The 25,254-nt window shown below is 37.8% G+C and overlaps 1 protein-coding gene across 3 annotated transcripts in view; it reads right to left on the reverse strand.

Annotated features, from left to right (window-relative positions):
* Positions 1 to 25,254, reverse strand: part of LOC102238097 (netrin receptor UNC5C-like) — a 201,114-nt gene that overhangs the window by 23,168 nt on the left and 152,692 nt on the right. For 2 of the 3 annotated variants that reach the window (XM_023344101.1, XM_005795070.3), the window contains exons 8-12: positions 21,030 to 21,086; positions 12,889 to 13,080; positions 8,411 to 8,628; positions 7,682 to 7,817; positions 7,201 to 7,288 (exon numbers count right to left, since the gene is read on the reverse strand). In XM_023344101.1, the coding sequence (XP_023199869.1) occupies positions 7,201 to 7,288; positions 7,682 to 7,817; positions 8,411 to 8,628; positions 12,889 to 13,080; positions 21,030 to 21,086 (691 nt within the window). The remainder of the gene's footprint in view (positions 1 to 7,200; positions 7,289 to 7,681; positions 7,818 to 8,410; positions 8,629 to 12,888; positions 13,081 to 21,029; positions 21,087 to 25,254) is intronic. The other variant, XM_023344100.1, reaches the window with a different exon arrangement.

Below are 25,254 nucleotides of genomic sequence, written 5' to 3' on the forward strand. Positions count from 1 at the left end.
GGGCAGTGGACCAACCCAGCTGTTGTCACTGTCCTGGTAGAACTCAGAGTCCATTATTTGGAGGAACCGCATGTCCTCAACTGATGGTGCAAATTTGTGATCGTCAGGTGTGTGAGCGAAAACTTGTTGACCAATCTTGTCCACATTACATCCTGATGCTTGGAAGCTTCTGAGGCCGTGAGAAAGCTCAGGTGTTTCTGTGAATGTTTCTTTGACAGTCATCTGACTGTTACATGGTTGAAGATAACTCGCACGACCATTCTCCAGAACGAAAGTCTTGTAGCTGCTTACTTGTGTGGGTCTGTGTGCACCATCTAGGCAGACGTCACCAACCACGACCCATCCCAGATCCAGTTTCTGAGCAAATGGGGAGTCACCTGGGCCGTTTACTTGCTCTCTGACTTTATGAACTCTCAATACATCTCTGCCCAGCAGTAGCAGTATGTCAGCGTCAGAGTCCAATGGTGGGATCTTGTCCGCGATCCGATGCAGATGAGTGTGGTGGGATGCAGCTTGTGGGGTAGGTATCTCCGAGCGGTTGTTGGGAATGTCATTACATTCGAGGAGTGTTGGCAAAGGAAGGCTTAACTGTTCGTTTATTGACTCCACCATGAAGCCACCAGCTCTTCTTCCTGAAACTCCTGTGAGCCCTGCACACGTCTTCAATGTGTAGGGGTATCTTGCTCCTTGGATCCGAAACAACTCGAAGAACTGTGAACGTGCAAGAGAACGGTTGCTCTGTTCGTCCAAGATTGCGTACATTCTCTTTGTTTGTTCCTTGTGGCCAGCAGGATACACATTGACGAGTATGATTTTGGAACATTCTCTGGCGCTCACCCCTTCTCCACACACCTCAGTGCACCGAGAGGTGACTTCTTGGACATCCGCTTTGCTGCTCTCCCCGCCGTACTGTGGGGGAGGCGGCGTTTTAGATTCCTGCGGTGCTGGACCTGGATGGAAGGCAGAAATGTGATTATTGCTGTCACACTCCGTGCAAGTGATGTCTGCTGTACAGTTCTTGGCGAGGTGATCTGTAGATGAGCAGCAGCGAAAACAGATGTTAAACCTTTTGATTATCTGCTTTCGTTCTTCTAAAGGTTTCTCTCTGAATCCTCTGCAGCGTTTTAACGCGTGAGGTTTGTTGTGTATTGGACACTGTTTGTTGGGACTTACTGTACTTGTGATTTTTTCTTTATTTTCTGTTTTGTCTTGTACTTGAGTTTTGTGGACAGATATGGGCACTTTGGAAAACCTTTCCGGCATTTGTTTTCTCTCAGGTAACTGGTTTGAGCTGTGGAGGGTGAAGCTTGGGTCGGTTCGCGTTTTGGCCTCAGTGCGAATGAAGTTAGCAAACACAGTGAAAGGCGGAAAACTGACGCCGTGATCACGTTTATACTTTGAGCCGTATGACATCCACTTCTCTTGCAAATTGTAAGGTAACTTGTCAACTATTGGTTGAATTCCCCTGGATGTGTCCAAGTAAGACAAGCCTGGTAAATACCCATCAAGCTTAGCCGCTTCAAGCTCCAACATTAGGTCAGCTAAGTCTCGGAGTTTGAAAGGCTCTCTGGGGGTGATTTTGGGGAAGCTCTCTACCCTTTGAAAGAGTGCTTGTTCTACAGCTTCTGGAGAGCCATAGACTTCTTCGAGCCTGTCCCAGGCCATGGCCAAACCAGCTTCAGGACATCTAATGTTGACAGCTTTCATTTGTTTGACTTGTCTCGATGAGTTCTTACCGAGGTAACGTACAAGCAGATCTAGTTCCTCTCCTGCAGAAAGGTCCAAACCTGCTATAGCGGTTTTGAAAGATGATTTCCATGCCCAGTAGTTCATGGGTTGGTCATCGAAGCTTGTGAGGCCTGTAGTAACGAGCTGGCTGCGGGCTAGATACTTGGCCAGATCATAAGTTGGCTGGGTCTCGACATGGCTATTGTGTGCATGGTTCATTTTGGGTAACACCGGTGTAACAGGAGCAAGCTGCTTGAAACTGGCAGACTGGGTTTCACAAACTTCGCTTTCAGGAGCTGCGTAGTTCATTTTTTGTTTTACAACGAAGGGTTGCAACGGGAGTCCTGGATTATTTATTTCAGTTCGAACAGGGGCAGGTGACTCTGCTGCAGTGAGATTTGCTTGATCTAAAACATACTGGGCTGTGCGTGTCGCTTTATTTTCTGTAAGACATGACCCGTGTGTTACGCTGCGTGTTTCAAAGCCCAATTGTAGTAGTCCTGCTTCTAATGAATTTGCTTCTGCAGCTGCAGCTTCTTGTTCTTGCTCTGCTCTAAGTGCATCAAGGGTTGCTTGTAGACGTGCCTGCTCTACTTTGATTTCTATTTCTTTCTTTGCATACGTAGCTCTTGCTTGAGCAGCTTCGGCTTTTGCTTTAGCTCTTAGTAACTCAATACTAGCCGTAGAACTTGCTTTTGATGACTTTAGAGAGTGTACTGACTTATTTTGAGACCTTTGGGATTTGGTTTCAGACATTTTGTGGCTTATGATGTCTGAATGCACTTTACTTGGCTCTTTGCGCTGGCTGAAGCTCCACGTGATAGGTTCTTTAGCTTTGATGCTTGCCGTGGTGCTGTCTTTTCACTGTTCTTGGCCTCACTAGATACTCCCACTAGCTATCCAAACAGCTAAACAATCTTGAAAGATGAAGAAAATCCTGACGGCGATGACTGGTTAATAAAGTTTACTTCAGTAATTTTCTTCTCCTTCCTTTTTTGTGAAAAGACAATGCTTTAACAAACACCAAGAAAGAACTAGGAGGAGCGTGGAGCGGCCATTGATTCTGGGCAAAGCACTTCCTGTCTATATTCTTCTTCTACTATTAACTTAAACAATAACTTGAAGTGACCACAAGGTGGCGTATTTCGACTAATAATAACACTAAACATAACATGTCCTACTGTACTTCGTATTGATGATTAAATTATTATTTTACTGGAGCTATTTGTAAGAAACAGTTCTGTTTGTTAAAAAAAATGCTTAGGCTTGAAAACAGGCTTTGGTCTTTGGTTTCAATGTAGAGTATTTAATTATGCTGTATAATAATTGTAAAGAAAATAAAGGTAACTACTTCACGGATTTCGCCTATTACGGGTTCTTTTCGGAACGCAACCCCCGCGAAAAATGAGGGTTCACTGTATAGGAACTTATCTGTAGGTTACAACATAAACGTCACAGAATAATTTACTTTTTACCCAATAGTCAAATATCTCATAATTTATTAGCATACAAGTCTAAAAACAACTATTTAAAGAAAAAAAAAGTTTTTTTTTTCTTTTTTACCAACATAAATAAAAGAGATTGGAAAGAAATTAATTGAACAGGATTAGTAAGCGTCATTCCAACAGAAAATATAACAAAATAAGTGTGATGCATGAATCAAAAAACAGAAATCAGAGCATCAGAGATTCATTGGGAGAAAGAACAGCACCGTCAGCCCCAGCTGGAGTCAGTACTTTCCAGTTAAGACAGAAAGAAAATGATCGTCGTCTCTCTCTGCCTTTTATGGCACAACTGGGCATTGAAACCTCAAGCACTTAGTGACTAATGGCTTTTATGTTACAGTACAGAAACAGAATAGGTGTCTACTATTGTCAACTTTTGCTAAAAATGTCAGGCTAAGTATATTGGATTCCATTAGTTTTCATTATTTAAAAGCCTACTGTAATCTATACACTTTAACTAAAACATAATTCTTGTAAATAACAAATTAGGGTAATTTTTAACCCACAAGCTTCAGAATATACCACATTTACAGGTCAGAGATCAAATGTGTATTTATTTGTTTTCATGGGCTCCTACTTCTTATCAGTAATATTGATTCAGCCGATCTATCTCAATATTGACTCCTGAAACGTTCAAGTGAGGAGGGAAAATGAAAGCTAGAGTTAAACCTTCTTGCCTTTTGATTGCAGCTACAGTCTTTGATTCTATCCCCTAGTTATTTTCACTTTTACTTATAAATAAGTGCAAAATTACCCATTCCTTTTGTATAATAAGATTTAAATACATTTTCATTCAACTAAGAAGTTTGGTTTTGACAAGTAACATGGTCATCTCTTAAAATATAATAAACTATTTAAAAGGAGTGTTAATTTATTAAAGGTATGTGCATTTATTGTATATTTTATTGTTAAAATATTTATACTTTTCTCAATAATCAATGTAAACTCCTTAGTTGGCATTACAGCAAATAAGAGTTTTCGAATAATTTCTAACCAGGGGAAGGTTTTTTCCAAGTTTTGGGTTAGGGAATATATTTTTTTCCATTTTCCCACTGGTATTTTGACTATTTTTCTTCGATAATGAGATTATTAGGTTGGAAGGCCTCTTTCCCATTACTTTGATTTTTAGCCCCATTCTCTCTACTAGAAGCAAGTGGTCCAGCTCCAAGTGAAGCTGGACCACTTCAAGATATTGTTTTTATAATTTTGTATTATGTTGTTAACATTATTATCAGTCAAAATAAATGTGTGGGTGTGTGTTTGTGTGAGCAGCAGAACTAATCCCTTATGCTATAATAAAGTAAAGCACAAAATTCTAGCTTTCCAATTTATTGCTGCAGTACGTCAATGAAGCTGGCCTTGTGAGTTTGCTTGCCAGTAATTGAGTGAGATGAAGACAGAGGACACAGGAGACGTTTGACTCTTAGAAACACTACAGCAAGTAACAAAGGTTGTAATTATCATCGATCGACATTGATTAAGAAATGCACTGGAACGGAGTAGATGGCTCAGAGTACGTGTCTTACAGTTTTACAGAATCTTTAAAAGGTTCACTTGCGCAAACAATTATTGACAGCATGTCTCAATTTTTATATAAGTCTGCAGTGCAACCAACGTGTGCAGTCAGTTTTCCAAAGATTAAAGTAATAATATTAAAATGTTCTCACTTGTCTCTTGTACACTACAAAGGGTTCAAACTCCAACATGTACATGATTTAAGAATAAAAGGATTATAGTACAAGTAGTAGGATTACAGTAATACCCAAACTAGCCACTAATCTTATTTAATGTGCAAAAACAGATATTGCAGTGTTTACTTTTAAAAGCCACATGTTTGCTTTTGGGCCCAAAACACCACATGAAACAAATGCAAATCGGTTGCACTGTAGTCAGTTTAAGATTCACATATTTGGAAACACTGAATGTGAAGTGCCTCACATTTAACCATAGAATTGGCTTTAAATTTAAGAAAATGCTAATAAGGATTATTTCAATGAATTAAAATACAGAATATGATACCAACTAGTTAATTATTAATGTGTCAAATATGCTGATCTTAATTTCACAGATGGAATTAGCAGCTGTTTGATGGTATCAGATGAAGTTTGCTGAATAAATTACAACAGGGTGTACTATATGTAAACATACTGCTATTACAAATAACATCATAACTTAACACATGACATGTTTTTTGTCTCCTTAATTCATGCTACCTTGGAGAAAACGTCAATACAAGCAACACACACACGTAGCATGTATGAAAGGGAGAAATACACCATGTTCCAAATAATTGTGCAAGTGGTATTTTCTCAGATTTTCTTAAATGGTCATTGCAAATGATAGTCAGTATAATTTTCAAGTCATGAACTATTACAGTATAAATCAAATTTTACTGAACAAATCTCCCCATGAGAAAAGTATCTTTATCAAAAATAAAAAAACTCAAAATGCACTGTTCCAAATCATTATGCACAGCAGATTTTCTAAACATTTTATGGATTATAAAGAACTGCAAACAGTCATTCTTTGAATGTGCAGCATTAAGTCACATGTACTAAAATCAAAAGCTATTTCAGTCAAAAACATCTTAACAGACAGAGTTACATGTTAACATAGAACCTTCTTTGATATCACCTGCACAATTCTTGCATCCATTGAACTTGAGTTTGTGGATAATTTCTGCTTGAATTTCTTTGCAGGATGTCAGAATATCTTCCCAGAGCTGCTGGTTTGATATGAACTGCATTCCACCCTCAGATCTTCTGCTTGAGGAAACTCCAAAGGTTCTCAATAGGGTTGAGGTCAGAGGAGGATGGTGACCACACCATGAGTTTCTCCCCTTTTATCCCCATAGCAGCCAATGACACAGTGGTATTCCTTTACAGCATGAGATGGTGCATTGTCATGCATGAAGATGATTTTGCTACTGAAGGTACGGCTCTTCTTTTAGAACCATGAAAGAAAGTGATCAGTCAGAAAGTCCATATACTTTGCTGAGGTCATTTTCACACCTTCAGGGACTCTGAAGGGGCCGACCAATGATTCTTTCTCCATGATTTCAGCCCAAAAAATGACTCCACCACCTCCTTGCTGACGCCACGCCGTGTTGGGACGTGGTGGCCGTCCACCACCAATCCACTACTGCGTCCATCTGGACCATCCGGGTTGCACAGCAGTCATCAGTGAACAAATCTGTTTGAAAATTAATCTTCATGTACGGCTGGGTCCACTGCGACCATTTCTGCTTGTGAGCTGTGGTTAGGGGCTGAATAGTAGGTTCATGGCCCGCAAACCTCTAGAGGATCTTCCACCTTGAGGTTCCAGAGGCACCAGCAGCATCAAATAACTGTTTGCTGCTTTGTAAGGGCATTTTAACAGCTGCTCTCTTAATCCGATGAATTTGTCTAACAGAAACCTTCCTCATTATGCCTTTATCTGTACAAATCCATCTTTGTTCTGAATCAGCCACAAATCTCCTCACAGTACGATAACGCTTCAGTTTTCATGAAATATCTAATGTTTTCATACCTTGTCATACGGCACTACACTATCTGATGATTTTCGTCAGCAGAGAGATCCTTTCTCTTTCCCATATTGCTTGAAACCTGTGGCCTGCTTAATAATGTGGAACATCCTTCTTAAGTAGATTTCCTTTAATTGAGCTCACCAGACAAACTAATCAACCCATTAATAATTAATTAACTAATTAACCCATTAATTCATTAATTATAGTGATTCAAAGAGCCCTGACACACAATACCATCTATAAATTTAATAGCACAACAAAAAATGTAATCTTTATGACACTTAAATCCAATTTGCATAATAATTTAGAACATGGTGTAGTAGAAAGTACTCTCTAAGAATAAAATCCAGGGAAGATATAAATATTTAACAAAGAAGGTGCAAAATTTGATATAAGAAAGAAGGTTTCTTGTTCAAACTTAAAGAGCAATGCTAAACTTACCTTACGCTGTCCTTTCTGTGCACAGTCACATGCATCTCATACACTCTGCCTGGTGGGACGGCGCCTGCTGGCACCAACAAACTTACACCTGAATAAGGGCGTATAAGTAGGGCAACACAGACAAAGGCAAAAATAAGTTTCCTTACAGTTTTTAATTTACAGACGCACAACTGAATTATTGAATGCACCACCAGTTTCCATTTTGTCACTCTGATCATTTTAAATTTATTTTTTAAATAAATACATAAAGGATAAACTGACTTTTCGATATATATTGATGTGTTGATACACATCATAATTTCTTGTTGAAAAATATTTACTTTATTTTTCTCAGTGGTCGCAGATAATTTAATATATTATTATTATTTAAAAGGCCTAAATAAAATCCAGAATCTTTAAATCTTGGTAAATGACATGAAAATTTAAAGGACAGAACATAAAATCAATGCTTAGCACTGAGCTGTGCTTGAACAACATTAACCTGAGTTGGGCACGATGAGGTGTCCTCCCTGACTACTGAAGGATCCGTGAGCAGTGCAGGAGGGATCTCTTGTCCGGGCTAAACTCTGGCTGCGAATGTTTAGACTGTCACTGTTATCCAACAGGGAATGAGTAACCTAGGGATAAAACAGAATCAGAATCAAAATGCCTTTACTGCCATTGTACAGAAGAACAACAAAGTTTCATTTCATACACTTGTCCAAGGACAATAGTAAGAATTACAATAAATGTTGAGGAAGAAAAAGGCCCAAGATGTGTTATAACCTGACATGCACTGAGTGCTGCAACAAATAGCTCTGGTCTGTGACTCATGAGGCAGGTTCGTTTACAGATACAGATAAGTTTAAAAACTATTATAGTAAGAATAAAATGGCCTTAAGATTGAATGAGATCATCATCACTCTTAACTCTTGTACTGCCTCAGGTCAGGTCCTGTGATGAATCTGAGTGGTTCCATCTCTGTTTGGGACAACTGGCTCTATTGTGCTTGCAATGTAGTTTTTAGAGCAGAGGGAAGAAACTAGGGCACTGAGATGTATGTATACTAACAGAGTTTGTTTTGTCTTTGACCTGAAATACCTACATTTTCAAATCCTCTTTTATTATGTGCTGTTATAGCAAAGAGATTAACATAAAACATTGGGGTGAGAGAAGATCAAATTAAGATGGAAGATCCTGCCTCTGTCAGTGGCTGCACTTGGAATATTACCTTAGGAGACAATTTTGAAGTGAAGTCCCCACCGAGGTCATCTGGTGGTGTGACCAGACCTGATGAGTTGTAGACTTTGATCTTCAAGTTAGGAAGTGGATCCAGGAGGGGGGAGTTGGTCATCGGGATTTTATCGGACACGTCGTGAAGCGCATAAACTGGGCCACGATACATAGCAGCTGCATTTGTCAGATCTGGAGGGGCAGTCAGTAGGTCAGCTGAAAGGACATATCAGACAGGTTGGATGAGAACATTTCATTTTATTAATACTTTAAAAGAAAGAAGAACCAACATGGCACCAGAGTCAGAGCTACAGAAAATATCATCTGAGGATAGTGAAAGGTGACGTAAAATATATTTGTTTGTCAGTCCACTTTGTTAAAAAACCAGTGAGGAGGAGAAAGGGAAGTAAGCAAAGGGGCAAAGGGGAGGCATGGCTGTCAATAAGGTGTTTTATGTTGGTACTATAGTGTGTCAAAACGTGCAAGATTTGGATTGAAAATGGGTATACCTGCTTGTCATGTAATGTGCTTTGAGAGGACATTTGTTGTAGTTTGGGAATATATAAGTAAAACTTAAATGAACTGAGTTTAATAATTCTTTATTTAATCAGGTAAACCCCATTGAGATCTAGATCTCATTTTCAAGAGGGACCTGAAACAAACTTCACTCCCCGTCGGGGAATCGAACCCCGGTCTCCCGCGTGACACGCAGGGATACTCACCACTATACTAACGAGGAGATAAACTAGAGAGGAGTTTAACTACCTTTGAGGGAAGAAACCTAACAGAGCCCACTTTCTACATGTGTCGCTCTGTTATTGAAGAACCATATCTGTACTTATCACAGACAAAGTGATAATACACATGTAGACCAGGCACTTCTCACACTCATTCCAAAATATGGAAACTAGAAAACATACAGGCTCAGAAGTCAGCATTTTTTGTTCTGTTCTGTAAATAGAGCTATTCAAGTTTGATTTATGTAACTTGCATTGAGCACATTAATATATTACAACAGTATCTGTGAACTGTTGAAAGATGAGGCCTTCTTTTAATAATGACCTGACTTAAAGCCTCACATCTCCAAGGCCCTGGGCAAAGGTCTTAGTCTGAGTGTCACTCTGGATGTCTGTCAAAGAGGGCTGATATCCAGAAACAAAGGAAGAGACAACTTTCCCAAGGTTAACCTTTCATCAAAGGATATGCAAGACTTCTTTTTCTTTACTTCAATCGCCAAGTTGCACAAAAAAGTTTATAATTTAGAGCAGCTTGTAATTTGTTCGCTCCATTACCTCACAGATGATACAGAGCAGCCTCATCTAATAATTCGCAGACTGTATATGAAGGCAGGAGGCCTGTCCATAATTAAAATCTTCACAACTTACTAAATTTTGCTTTGATCACAGAAGGCCAGTTACCTTCTGAGAACAAATCCAGCTTTGTTCACACCAGGTAAATCTTTTTGGTGCATAGCACCTGGAATCCTGCTGTTCCCTCCAAGAGACCCTCAATTTCTATTTTAAAGTCACTCATCATGACCTCCCTTCCTCACACTCACACACACACATGCACCTGTCAGCTATCAGCCCTCTACTTTCTTTACCTCCATGCTGTTTACCCTTAAAGCCAATGGGTATTCCTGCCAAATAATCCCTGCTGAAATTTAATTAACAAGTAGAGGAAAACCACAGAGAGAAAGACAGAGAGAGACATTCAAGGAGATAATACTTCATTATTAGCAATCAGAAGTCGTCCCTCAGTGCAGAGTGACAAGCATCTCAATGTTTCACAGATAAAATGTCGCCCTGTCTCTATGTAAGGAATTCAGCACTGAATGCACACATTTATTTATAGTTTGCCGGGTTTTTTTGCTCCTGCTCTGACCTCACTTTCTCGTTTTCATTGTAAACTGTGAGTGAAAGTCCAATCATCAAGGCACAAGCTGCTATACAAACACAAACATTGGGTCATTTACAAACGGTGCTGAGGATTGGCTTTGAATAAAAAGTGTCTTTAAAAGCCAACAAAAAAGTCTTAGTGATTGAAAACGGGAGACTAGAGCTGCCACAAATGATGTAAAATTTGATTTTAATTCCTTACATTTGATGAAGACCCAACCTTTGTTTCTTAAAAAAATTACAATCATCCATACTACTGCAAAATTATTATTTTTAACACATGAATGTTAGCTAACTGAAAACTCTGTTGATATACTTTAGATTATACTCAGTATTGAGTCAGGGCTCCTTTTGCATGAATTACTGCACCAATTCAATATTGCTTAGAGGAGACCTCTCTGTCTCTCTGCTGAGGTGTTAAAGAAGTCCAGGCTATTTTAGTAGAAGTCATCTGCATTGTTGGATCTGACATCTACCATCTTATTCTTGACAGTATCCCATTTATTCTCTATGTGATTTAGGTCAGGTGAGTTTTCAGGCCAATCAAATATAGCAATATAATGGTCATAAAAACAGTTATTGGTACTTTTGGCAGTGTGGTCATATGCCAAGTCCTGATGGAAAATAATATTAGGATCTCCATAAAGCCTGTCATCAGAGGGGAGGGCAATGTGGCCTAGAATTTCATCGAGGACAGTCGTTATAACTTTAGACTTGATACACCACAGTGGAACAAAAGCAGCAGCTGACTGTAGTGCTCTCCACTTCAGAGAACCTTGATCAACTCACCACCTCCCCACTCTTCCACCAGACTCAAGGACCTTCATGTCCAGAATAAATGCAAAATTTACTTTTATCTGAAAATAGGACTTTGGCCTACTCAGTGCTGTGGCTTTTCCTTTTAGCTCAGATAAGATGCTTCTAAAGTTGTCTCTGGGAGTGGCTTAAGTCAAAGAATGTGAAAGGTCTGGCTCATGTCCTGGATAAGTCTGCATATGATTCCAACTGGCAGACCACAGTTCATGTGCCTGCAACACTGTGTCAGACAGTGTTGTCAGCAACACAGGAGCTCCACAAGGGACCGTCCTCTCTCCCTTCCTCTTCCATATTCTATTCTATTCTATTCTGGCTCGTGAAGCACTGACTGAGCTGAGCTCCCACACATTACAAATCAAACTTAGATCAAGTTATCTTCTTACTTTCACACATTTAAATGCCGTTGTTAAGCATCAGGACTTTTCATGATATCCGGGCATTTTTTTGGTACTATTCAGTGAATGGTAATGTAGAATTTAAATTATTTGTGAACTATGGTACCCCGTGAAATAACTTGATTAATTCAATTCAAGCTGAGGTTCATTTGAAGAAAATTATTTATTTCAGATTTGTGGGGGTGTAGAAGTGCCTTCTACCAGTCATTTGCATGGATGCACTTTTGACTATGCTAAGTCAATATTGTTTTTACATTTCAATTTGTGCATAATTTATCTTCTGCTGAAAAATAACAGCAAATCAAATACAATAAGTTTAAGAACCTATATTGACTGATATCTGCTGTTCCCGAATTTCATCTGTTTAATATTTGAATATGCATGCAAAGAGGAAGAAATGATAGCATGCACACCAGAGTCTAAAATATACTCAATTTAAACAGAAAGACATTCATCATTGTGATTGTGATGACAAAAAAGTAGAGACATAACATATAAAGCCTAAGACCTGGGACCAGAATGAAAAGACGAATGCGGATGAAAAGGAAATTTGATTGCACTAAAAGTACAGATGGGAAGGAACGAGGGGAAAAAACAGAGAGTGAGGAATAACACAGAGAGAGGAACAGAGGATCTCCTTTGATGGATTAGAGCAGTCTCTGGAAGAGATAGATTAATCCAAACCATCAGAGACTGACAGCATTATGGGGAAAAAAGAAAATAAATGACACTGGCATAAAGGCCTTAAAGAGGATGTGACAGGTACAATTATTTGCATGAAAACAACATCACATCTGCCATTAGCCAAGTCATCATTTAGCTGTGTATAGTCCACAACATATTATTATGCTTAACAGTTGTTTAAATCTAACTTCAAGTGCACAAGGAGATAGCTCATTATATTATTATGAAAATAAAAAATTAAGCAAACATGCAAAGCAGGTATGTGAGGAAACTTTAGCAGCAATACCTTGAATCTGTATGAAGTTACTAGTTTCTCACATCATGTGGGATTTAGGCAAACTCTGCATTTAGATTTAGAGGCATGCATTTCTGCTCAAATGTCAAAAGGACCCACAACAGCATTTTTTATCAAGGTAAAGTCTAGACTTTAACAAGGACAGTTTCCACACAGTGATTCTTTTTTTCTGCCAAAGACTTGCTGCTTTTCTTTGGGCAATTATCCTGCCTTTAACTCAATTTTTGAGCCAAGCTTCCAACTGTCAGACAATAGTTGACAGTTGTGTAACATTTGACTTAGAAGACATTGGCATACAGATCAGTTCATGGTACTCTCCATGACCTCATTTTGAACAGGTTTTCACAGCATATTCCTAGGTGAAACTCTAATATGATGCATATATTACCTGATCTGGCTGTCTTTATATTAACAGACTGGAAGCCTCCATTCAGTGCTGAAGTGTCAATGATGTCCGAGTCAAAGTCACGGTGCGTCTTGCGATATACAAAGAGTGCCACGATAGCAGAGATGAACAGGCACATAATCACGGCGATGACGATACCCACATACAGAGCCACATCATCTGTACTCGGGGCAGCTAGAGGAAACAAAAAGAGACACACAACATGTTAGATTACCTTACTGTGAACTGGAGGCAAAAACATTCTGAAGAGGAATGAAATGAGTGAAATAAAAGGATCCAGGGATCTATAGCAATGCTGTACAAAAGTAAAGTAAAACTAGGAATACTTTTGAAGGCTTTCAGGCATTCTTAATGTTTACATCCCCTTCACGCTATCATTGAAATACAAAGGACAAACACTATAGGTTCCATTTCAAATGAAATGTTCAAGTCGCCCTCCAGCTGGTTTTATATGGTAATTTGTCTAGACAGAGATACAGAGAGATACAGAAACCTTTCATTAAAAAAAGAGTGGCTTGGAATCTTAAAACTTAATAGGGTTGTTAATTATTTTACAACAGTCCCAACATCCTTTTTCAATTTGGCCTGCACTTTAATGGTGTTTCACTGAAAAAGTAATTTGTGAGTCATGTTTTAGAAGAGAGGAAGGGACAGAAATATTACATTTTGAATAATGTAGAATGGAAAAAGCATAACCCAATGCTTAAAGGAAGAATGAATATGGAAAGGAGAGGATTAAAGGGGTCCGGTTAGGAGAGCAAAGGATAAAGATGTGAAAATAATTGGAGAAAGTATGCTGCACTCAGAAAAAGTCTTAAAATAAAGCACAAGAGCAGATGAGGAGTGAACATACAAAAATAGAACAAGCTGGCAGACAAGTTGGTGAATAAGATAAGAAATGAGTGGATAAAATGCAGAGCAGCGATTAAAAAAAAAATAAGTAGAGCTCAGTAAATCCTGAGTGGAAGAGAGAGAGAAAAATAAATCCTACATATTTAACATTAACGTTATTGGAGTCTCACACTTTAAAGTAAAAGGTTCATAATCATGTCCTGTACAGCTTGTGGGAGGGGATTTGTGTGCAGCTATTAAGATGACAAAAAAGTATAGGAAACTCCTTTTAATCCACCCTTAAAGTTGAGTAGCAGATAAAAGGCTTTTAGCAACAAACAGCCCAAGTTATTTGCTGAAGGATTTGTTGTTGTCACACCAAAGCAAGTTCACTTGCACTTGATTATGCATGAGTGAACCCTTTGATGAGCCGCACAAGTATGATACACACAAAAACTTAAGAGTGTTGGTTAGTCATTTACCACTTGAGGGAGCTGTGAACCACTCTGACCGTCTCTGGGGGCCGTGCGGGTCATGCATAGTCTCCATTTACACTGCTTCTCAGGGAAGGACAAAATCAAACCTGAGATGGTGATATTCTAATGTATGAGTACTGTTTGGATGTTTATTGATAAATGACTTTGTATAAGAAGCATGTATAACAGCTAGATGTTGAAAATTAAGTTCTACTATCCACAGTACCGTATTATACTCGAAGGAAGACTGGTAATTATCCTCAGTGGTCACCTGACACAAAGCTGGGTAAATGCTGGACAGGTAGCATTTCTTCACAGGGTTACACAGACACACAGGACAAAAACTCATGCAAGCTGGGGCTACATCATAAGTGTGTGAGTGTGCCCTTTGAAATATCAATTTGATATAAATATTATAAATAAAATAAAATTTTATTAGATAATTAAACTGAATTAAATTTAATAAGATAACATGCATTAAGAATTACAAAAAAATTAACTACTATATAATATTTAACTGTCTAAATTAAATGCATGACATACATACAGTTTTTAAATATCTAACTTAATTAGAAATCTTCATTTCCAGTCACCAATTATCTTCTAATTCTCTTTGCTGTGAGGTCGTGGATTCCTCAACTGCAGCTGCATAAAGCTGTCCTATTATCAAAGTCCCTTCATTTGGCAGTAGGGAATAGAACTGCATAATCCTCTTAGGCCTCCAGTTTTTGATCTTAATTATAATAATCACCATCTCCTTATGGAATCTTTGTCATAATCCCACATTAACTTAAAGGTGTATAACTTTATAGCACACAATATGTGCCAGCTACAGGAAATACACATTTTTCCCTCTCAAGAAAATTTTCCATTGAATGATTTGGGAAACTTCTATCTGTTTCCATATTTTTGGTTTGGAGATGAATAAAAAAAAAGACACCCCATATGGGCTTCTACCTTCATGACTAAACTACTTACTTTTGCTTAACGTTCTCTCCCTTTTTTTCTTCTTTTTTTATCTTTGGTACATTTCTTCTGTTGCTTTGACCTTACAGGTAAACAATACAACATAAACTAACCTATGGCATCTGCAAATGGTGCATGGCAAAAACCAATATCGCATGGGTCATTTTCTCATATTGATCTCATTACTTCTTAGTAATATCTTACTGAGCAGCTCACATACCATGTAAAAAAGCTACAATGTTTGTGTGAATCATATTGAAATAACGCAGTGAATGTCTAATGTAGCAGGGTTAATATAAAACAATAAAATGTTATTTAATTTAATTCAATGTGGTGGTATAAGGAGATTTTTGGTCATCTCATTGGGTGCTGGACTCATGCCTTTATCTAATATTTGAAAACCTAGGCATTATTTGACAAGTATTTTTAAATAACTAAGACTGAACATTATTGGTTATTTTGTCAAAAGACTGCTGCCCCGACTTGGTAATTTGTTTAGCTAAATTACTAGTTTATTATTAATTGTCTTAAACAACTGTTATAATTATTAATAGCCAAAACCTGACTCCTGCTAAAGCACAACACTGTCATTGTGTGGCCTACTGACCCAATGTGAGAGACCGTTTAAAGGCTCAGGAAACCTTTGCAGAACTTTAGAGGTAATTAGCTCATTTGGGTGTGACACCATTAATGACCTTTTTCATTTCATTCTAATTTTCTGAGACACTGAATTTGGGGTTTTCAGTCTCTGTCATCCATAATGATCAAAATAGCAAGTAACAAAGACTTGGAGTATATCACTCTATATGTGATAACTATATGAGTTTCACTCTCTGAGATGTCTGGTAAAAAATATTGCCTTTCTAAACACTAATTGAATTTTTTAGATGTACTAGTATGCAACAAGACTTTGTGTTTTAAAAATGCGATCCATTTTAGACTCACACAATGCATGCTTTTTGCTTTGCCAACATTTGCAAGAAGTTACAAATCAATGGGACAGAACTTGAAGGGAATAGAATTAAACAGTGTTGACTTTTACAAAGAAAGATTTGTGGGCTGATGAGATACGTCATTTCTTTCGAAGAGATAATTGGTTTTACTAATAAGTTTTACTCAATACTTCCCAGTGAGGAGGCTAAACATTGCCTTTGTGTGTTATTAGAGCTCAATGGATTCAAATTCTTTCTCTTTCACCAGCACTGGCTTTGCATGTGCAGTCAGAGCAGGTAAATAAGTTACTGTCACAATGATTTGTGATGGAATGAAATGTCTGGCTGCTAACAATTTACCTTATCTTGTAAAAATATCTTGAAATCAGGAATAGTAGGGGTGTTTCTGTGTGTATGTAAGTAACCACTGTGTATATTTAAATATTCACAGACCAGAGCGCGTAAGAATTTGCAAAAAGGACATGCTCTCTTTCACATGCACTTGATGACACACACGGGCTATCAAAGCAGAAGCCCCCAGCTCACCCTCTCAGTTAGTAGCAATCACTGTCTATCGATTGTCTGAGCTTTTTGTCATTCTCTGAGTCTGTTCAATCTACCACGGAGAGGATTTAAACAAGGGGGGGCAAGGATAACTCAGATTAGCTCGTTCCTATCTTCTGTGTGATTCACATCCAAAGCAGAACTGTGGACAATCACTATCTGACTCTCATTCAACTGCCTTTTTAATCTTCTTTGACGCAAACATGCAAGCACCACCCATACAGCATCCCTGGCAGACGAATCTACCTATAGAGTGACTAATAGGGTTCAATTCAAAACAGAGTATGCAAGAACACAGACATTTAGAAATGTATCTATATTTACCTTACATGGTGAATTTGGGGGAATATGTCAATACCAAGAAGATAAGTGTAATTTAATTGTCAATCAACTCCAACCTGAGTTCATATTTACAGTGCATCCAGAAAGTATTCACAGTGCTTCAGTATTACACATTTTGCTTTGTTACAGCCTTATTCCAAATTGGATTAAATTAACCCCTTTCCTCAAAATTCCACACACAAATACCCCATGATGTGAAAAAACACTGCTACTACCACCACGCTTTACTGTAGGGATGGTATTGGCCTGGTGAGAATCTGTACCTGGTTTTCTCCAAACATGACACCAGGCATTCACATCAAAGAGTTCAATCTTTGTCTCATCTGATTAGAGAATTTTGTTTCTCATGGTCTGAAAGTTTTCAGTTGCTGCCCACAAACATGAGTTCTAAAATATAAGTCAATTCCCTCTGCTCAATGAATCAAGTTCATCCTCATCAGTTTTTTTTACCCTGACCTTCTTGATCTAAGATAATTTTCAACTGCCCAAAAAAAATTATTTTCGAAAACATTAAATGTGCAGTAGGATACCGATGCACATATGCATATATACACCGTGGTTAGTTTTTGCAGCTTAGGTGCAAATATTCTATAAAACGTCCCGTGAAAGGACTGACTTTACTTCTGGAAGTGTACAGTATGTAAGGATGGTGCTGTCCCAGGAACCTGCTGAGTTCAATGAGACTTCAGTGTGGGAATCAATATTTGGGAATGATCCACAGACCTTCATGTGGTCAAGGTGGTTGTCAAACTGTGGAAGCACCACAGTGCTGTGGTGGGGGAGTACCTCTACAGTTCATGTAACCTATTAGAGAAGCATTAAAGACATAATGAAGGAATTCAGAATGCACTATATACAAGAAACCATCAAAATGCAACATTTTGCTGGAGGTTAATATCAACCTGTCCTTTACTCATACTGTTTATAAATTTGTGATATACAGTCACTCCGTCACTTTCAGTGACTTTGAACATGAAAGGGTTGTTGGTGCCAGACAGGCTGATGGTCTGCTTTCTATAGAAACTGCTGATCTGATGAAATTTTCATGAACAAGCATGTCTCTAGTTCATAGCAAAAGATCCAAAATAGATAAAATATTCAATAAGCTGCAGTTTTGTGGATGTTGTCTTGGTGTTGACAGAAAAGAGATAGTGATTAAAATCTATATCAAAAGTAGGAAAAAATAAGAGTGAAAGGCGATTTAAGTGGGTAGAGGGTAGCCAGGTTTTAATGCACTGAGCTTGCAGCTCTATAACCTAAAGCCAGATGTTGCATGCAAGTCCTTGGTGATATTGTACTCGCAGATATTGTAGCAGCTTTAGCTATATACAAGGTATGTGGAAAACCATATTTGAAAGTACAATACATCAAACCTTTAAGCAGAACAGCTAAAGAAGACCACACCACACCAGGTATGACTGAATTCAGTTAATTCAAATTCAAAAATACTTTATTGATCCCAAAGGGAAATTAAATCCCTTAATATAAGACTCCTTAAAGTTAAGAAAAATAAACTAAGGCTGCAATTCACACAAGACCATCAAAAACGGACAAGAACAGAATGAAAAACATTGTCTGGTCCTGATTTCAAAATGAATAGTCAGATGGTAAGGAGGAAATTTTGTATAAACATGAGAGTGTCAATTCACCCTCTCTTACACCAATGGTTCAGACTATAGGTGGTTCTGCAGGATATTTTCTTAGCACAGTTTGTACCTCTTTGTAAGAACTGAGCCTTGTTTAAATCCTGCACTCTACCTTAGTATTGCTGTGGTCATATCCCTTTATGACCACAGCATATTCTTTTTCTGATGGCTACCTGAATCAGGAAAACAAACATCATAAGCTCAAATCATATCAACTGGATTCTTGAACAGCAAACCTTCAGAGTAACCAAATCTCTTTCTAATTGGATGTTTTGGGACATAGTGTAATAAAAAAAGATTTGCACAGTGGATGTTTCCCCTGGTAATCTCCAGTAGCTATGTGATGCTATGACACTGATATGAACCAAAGGTTTTGAGAAATGTTTCTGAATCTGCATTGCAAACAATATTCTTAATGGAAAAAGTGGTCCAGCATAGTACAAGCAAGGTATGCCTTACAAAGTGGCCAGTGAGTCTACAGTATAGTTTGCTTGGTTACTTGAGTTTGAGAACAAGTTTTGAAAAGGAATAACGGTCCATTCCGAACAACAAATAGAAAACAAAGCTTGCAATGACTTTCTGAGTTCAGTAAGACTATACAAGTGGGATCAATATTTGTGATTGATCCACAGACCTTCTTCTGGTGAGGGAGGATGTCAAACTATGGAACACCGTAATAAAGTTTCAGTCTGGAAAAAAAAACTTATGATCACATGCAGTCCTCCTCTCTAGTAGGAAAGATATAATCAATCACTTAAGACTGCATTATAAATAAAAAACAAGAATAAATAAAATCCTTTTGGCATCTTTACTTTTGGATGGTTTCAACTTGTATTCTAAGCATTGAGTGGGCCATACTAGAAATACATTTGGTACTCCAGAAATAAGAAGTGACTATGCCAAAAGTATTGCAGCTGTTTTAAAGAACAGAAGAGAACTATGGAGGAGTGTTTGCACTAAGATAAATGTCTAACTAATAAAACCGAAAAGGGAAATGTAAACACAATTACAACACGTCATTCTGATGAGAGATGCTTTATATATCAGAAACAGAATGACACACTATTAAATGAGCTGACTGTTTCTGCATTATTTGTATTCTGCATCTATCTGCCTAGCACTGTTAATTTTGCAAAACCTTCCATTATAGTGAAACTGTGTCGACAGACAGTACTTGCAATAACACATTCAAGACACTCAAGGCTTTGAAGATCCAAAAAAAGCTCTTCTCCAAAGAGAGCAGTCAGAATGAAAGGCAGAGATCTTTTCCCTCTTGCACCTCTCACTCTGTCTTGTTCTCAGTTTGAGGTCATTTTCTCTTATTGTGTCAGAAGGAAAAGACAGGTGATGGAAGGCCGGGAAGACCACTAGAAAAAATACAAAGGACACCACAAATAGTGGTATCAGGGACAGTTATAGTTAATATATATTTTTAAATCCTATCAAAATTTCTCACTCAATATGAAACCTATGAAGAAAATTTCAAAATTCACAATTTAGACTTGACACATCAAAATCTCTATAAGAGTGTATTCACATCTGACACATTTGGTCTGCTTTAAATGAACCAGAGATCGTTTCCCTTGCTGACCTGGGCCTTTGCTGCAGGTGTGAATACACTCATCCCATTCAGCTTGCAGCGCACATTTAGTAACGCCGTTCCAAAATTAGAAATATTACATTGATTCAAACTGGTACTGCAGTTGTAATAACAGCGCAAATGTGCACAAGAGAAATGCAACAAGAACTTCCGAAGTTTGTTTATGTGGGACTGTGATCTGTTCCACCTTCCTCCTTTCTGTACAATGGGAGCAATAATCATCACCAGGATGGCTTTGTTTTATAAATTATAGTCCGCTTGCCAAAAAACAAAACCACACAAAACAACAAAAACAAAAACAATCAGCTTTTAGTCCAGACTAAAAAAAAACTGACCAAAGGGCTTTCCTGATGTGACTACACCTTAAGATAAGAAGGGCTTCAGAAATGCACTGGACAAATCAAGAGGATATGTGCACACCTGCAGCCATTCCAGTGCACATTCTGGACCCAGTTTAGCTTGATGCAAATCTCTTAAACACAACACATCAAAGTTTTGGCTATGCTGATGCAAAATTGGAAACTATAAAAAAAAATCACAGCTGCAACAAACTTGCATATAGAGATTCAAGCTAACTGGTACTGGATTCATAGCTGAGACAGAAGGAAAGACAGCAGAATTGATTAGCAGAATAAAAGTTTTTAAAATGTAAGTGCAACAATAAAATAAAAACAAAAAGTGACTGCTCACAGAATGAAATGGCTACATGAAGAAAACTGAAATAAAAGAAAGATAGATTATTGTAAAACATAAAACATCAACTTACATGGAATTCCCAAAGCACTGTGTTCTTTGGGCTCAGTGGACTTCTGAAACAATGAACCTTGGGACAGGAAAAGAAACGAATGGTGGAATGAGAAAAATGAATCAAAAAGGACAACAAAAATAAAGTAAATGAAATCAAATGGAACAAAACTGAAAGCACAGAGACATGTAAATGGCAGTATTTCCTGCCATGTCAGTTTAGTTGTGCAAAAATGGATATACAAAAGGTTTGCCAAAAAGCTTCTTAGACCACAAAATGAAAAAATATATATATATATTCAGACACCATACATGCGAAACATGGGTCATCTGGTGTGGTCTACCTAGTTGAAGGAAACAGGAGGTTTTTGACATAGATGAACTTTTGATGCACTGATGTATTATTGAAGAGTTGGTATATAATTGATATAAAGCTCCATAACAACATGGTTCACTTAAAAGCTTCTTGGCAGAACACCTGACTAAAGAAAACACAATGATTCAGCACTATAAAGAAAGATATACTGCCAAGGTTAAGTGGGGTGATAACCATATACTCTATAAACAAATTATTGCACTTGTAAAGTTGACAGGTAGTATGTGCCATTTTATTTTAAATGGTCAGGTGAGGTGAGGTTTAGTCATAATTTTAGACATCTGCTTTAGGCAGTTTGACTTGTTTCGGTGTGATTACATTGCGTTTAAAGATAATTTATATGACAGAAATAGGCCACACTTTGTTACTTTATGACTGAAATTGAAAATAACTGTAAAGAAGAAAAAAATATATAGTATATATCAAAGAGGCTTAATCTTTAAACTGTGGCATACATTTGTGTTTTACTATGCCTCAACACCCCTAAATAGAAACAAATGCAATAAATAGGCTTCAAAAGTCAAATATAATTGGCAAATAGAGTCCAAATGTAAACTGTTTTGTGGTAGCCTCAGAGGTTTCTTAGAGAAAAAAATTGTGAACAAACAGCATGATGTGGATAAAATAGCACAGCACACAGGTCCAGATTATAGTTGTAAAACAGGTTAAAACAGTGTTGGTATGGTATATATTTGACATACAGCTGTTTAGGGTTGGTCAATTTGGTTTCAGTTTTGATAGTATTCCCATAGTGGCTTCTGTTAAATTTACTTTCTGGAGCACTTAAATTTTATTTGTAATCACCCAGCTGCAGTTGATTTTTACTGCCCTCCATGTATGCTTGGCCTAATTATCCTTTCTTACTTTTAGAAGATCCTCCTGTTAACCAGAATTATTGAAATCTTTTCTGACAGCTAAAAGCTTTACTTGAAACCTTCACCTGCCTCTTGACTGGGTCACTTTATGACAGTGGCTTCAACTTCCAAAGCATTAAACATCCCACAAAGCACTGAATAACTCTAATATGGAAATGAAAAATAAATCCATTTCCTCAAACCTAACCAGACATGGACATCCACCTATGTTGACAGGCCCTTACAAGCAAAACCTCCACCTAGAGAAGCAGCCATGAGGCCCACAGCAAATCTGGAGGAACTACATAGATTCATAGCTCAAGTTAAAAAGAAATCTGAAAGTCAGCAGCGACTGTAATACTGTAATACAGTTTCCTATATGTCATACCGTTAGATGAAGTGAGCTTCTAGGTCAACATTCAAAGCTATGTGTCACTGCAGCTTAACAATACACATTCCCCTATAAACATTATGAAACATGGTGGTGGTAGCAGGATGCTGCTGAAACAGTGAAGTGGATAAGAGTTGATGGTAAGATGAATGGAGCTAATTAAGGTGAATTATGAAAGGAATCCGGTAACAGCTGGCAAAAGATTTGAGATTTAGGAAGCAGGAACACAAAACTTGACCTAAAGCCTGAACTGTGACAGAATGGCTAACACTTTTCAACAAAGTGTTGACTTAGGAATTTTTATTTGTTAATCAGACAAGGAATTCATATATTCTACTCCCTCCTTTCACTATGGACAACTGTAAGCTGGTTTAGTTTGAGAATGCAACATGAGGAAATAAATGTGCAAGTTTTGAAAGGAACCATGTAAGCTAAGAGACACATCAAGCAAAAAATTCTTTATCAGACGTTTTATATAAAAAAACACAAGTAACAGCAAAGATTGGACTAAATATTGGAATAAAAAAAATGCAATGACTGTAAAAAATTTAATTAGTAATTCAAGCAACAAGCGGGGAGGAAGATTTGTTTTTGTAATTTTTGTAATACAACTGTGCATCCAAAAACCAATAATGAAAACACAGTTCTTGTAAAATGAAGCATACATGATTAAATGACAGCATACACAAGAGAGGTTTAAACAAAAAGACAAGCCCAAATGAGACCAACGCATTTAAAAAATGTTGGAAAAAGTTTCTGACATGCCATGCAGAAAACATTGCTAAAAGACCGCAATGGAAGGAAACAAAATTGGAATAAGTAGAGCTTGTCAGAAATGGAGATAGATTGTTTGTTGCTGTGCAGTACCTGCTGATAGTTTCGCATGAGAAAAGGAAAACACAATGTATTGTTTCATCCAAATTCAAAAGTTACATAACTGTGAGCATCTCTAGTGATTATTGTGGTTTTAGAGGCTGTGCTGGAGATTAAATTTGTTCTGGTGAAACTGTTGTGCAGCATGTATATTCATGAACAGGAACACAGGTTGGGAGGAAAATGTCATGGTCTCCAGGATGACCTGCTGGAACTCAGAGTGCATCTCATCCAAGAATTGTGATCAATGTGTCAGATAAAAGTCAACAAGTTAAAACATGAGAGAGAAAACAACTGGTAAAGAAAATCTTGAAGTCAAACACACGCGCTCACACACGCACACCCACGCCAGCTCACACGGGGATATCTCTCTCACATAAACACATCAACACAAAGATAAAAGGATTTGCAGGGCAAAAGTGAGGGCAAATGGATTTCTACCTCACAGAGTTCAAGCATACAACTTTTAGAGGAAGAAGGCAGCAAAAGACGATGGAGCGCACAAATCCGGAGGGGGAGGTGCAGGAAGAGAGGAGAAAGAGAGAAGAAAACGAGGGAGAAGTGCTTTTGAGCACAAAGTCAATTATAGAGCACACTATCTAAAACATTAAATCCCCCACTAAATTGACAGTGCCTTATCAGTTCATTCAAACCACTAACACTTACAGTTTAACTGGCTATTTTTAACACCAATGGGAAAGGCTTGCCACACATACTGGGAGGTTTTTTTCTGTCTTTGTAAAGGCTACAATCCAAAAGAGCAATCTTTCATAAACTGAATGGATTTATGCCACAAGATTTACCTTATGCCTTTCAAATATACTGTAAATACACTATAAAGAGGCTGTGCATGCAGGAACTCCCTCTAATAGCCACAGACAGTGCAGTCCATACACTGAGACAGCATGCTCCATGAATTCCTGTTATTGCTACAAGAAACAGTTGAAACATTAGTGCTGACATAAAACCACAACTGTGCAGTCATTTTACAGGCAGGAAATCAATCAGGGGAAATGAGCCGAAATCTATACCTCTTTGGGTTTTATGCCAGATTCTGTGACCGCATACATCACAGGTTGCAGGAAATGGATGGATTGGAGATGTGATACACTATACAGCAGGCTCAGTGTAGGCAAGGGTGCATATACAGTAAATTATGTCAATACTGTGCTAAAGAATATATTTATTTAGGAATAGTATTGCATTATTATTTAAATATATATGTCATGGCATGTTTCCTGATTGCATATGGGGAAAAAACCCCAATGTAGCAGGTAGGGTCATTCCAGCAAACATATAATAGAATGTGGAATAATGGAATTAATAATTGGAAAACTTAACATGAGGAAAATAAGAATGGGAACAAGGACAAAAGCAACAGTACATTCAGCAGTGAGTGAAAGAAACCACAGAGCTTAAATATTATGGAGTGGCATGCAAGCCAGGTTTGTACAATCAATGAATCCAGTACAGCTGGAGAAGAAATCTAGGCAAGGTACCAAGGGAAGTAGAATAATGGGCACAGGAGAAAACTGAATGGAAACAGCAAAAAGATCCAAACACAAGTAAAATCAAAAACACAAACAGTTGTGGGTCATGAGTGGAAAGTAAGATAGCAAATCAAAACAGTTCTGAAAAACTCACAAAAAGTTTTTCTAGAAGACAAACTAGGAGAATGCCCTGTTTGGAGAGCAAATGTATGTAAGCATTAACCTGCATAGAGACTCTGGATGTCAGCCAGGAGGCGAAAACC

This window comes from Xiphophorus maculatus, chromosome 12, assembly GCF_002775205.1.
Source record: "Xiphophorus maculatus strain JP 163 A chromosome 12, X_maculatus-5.0-male, whole genome shotgun sequence".
Taxonomy (NCBI): domain Eukaryota; kingdom Metazoa; phylum Chordata; class Actinopteri; order Cyprinodontiformes; family Poeciliidae; genus Xiphophorus; species Xiphophorus maculatus.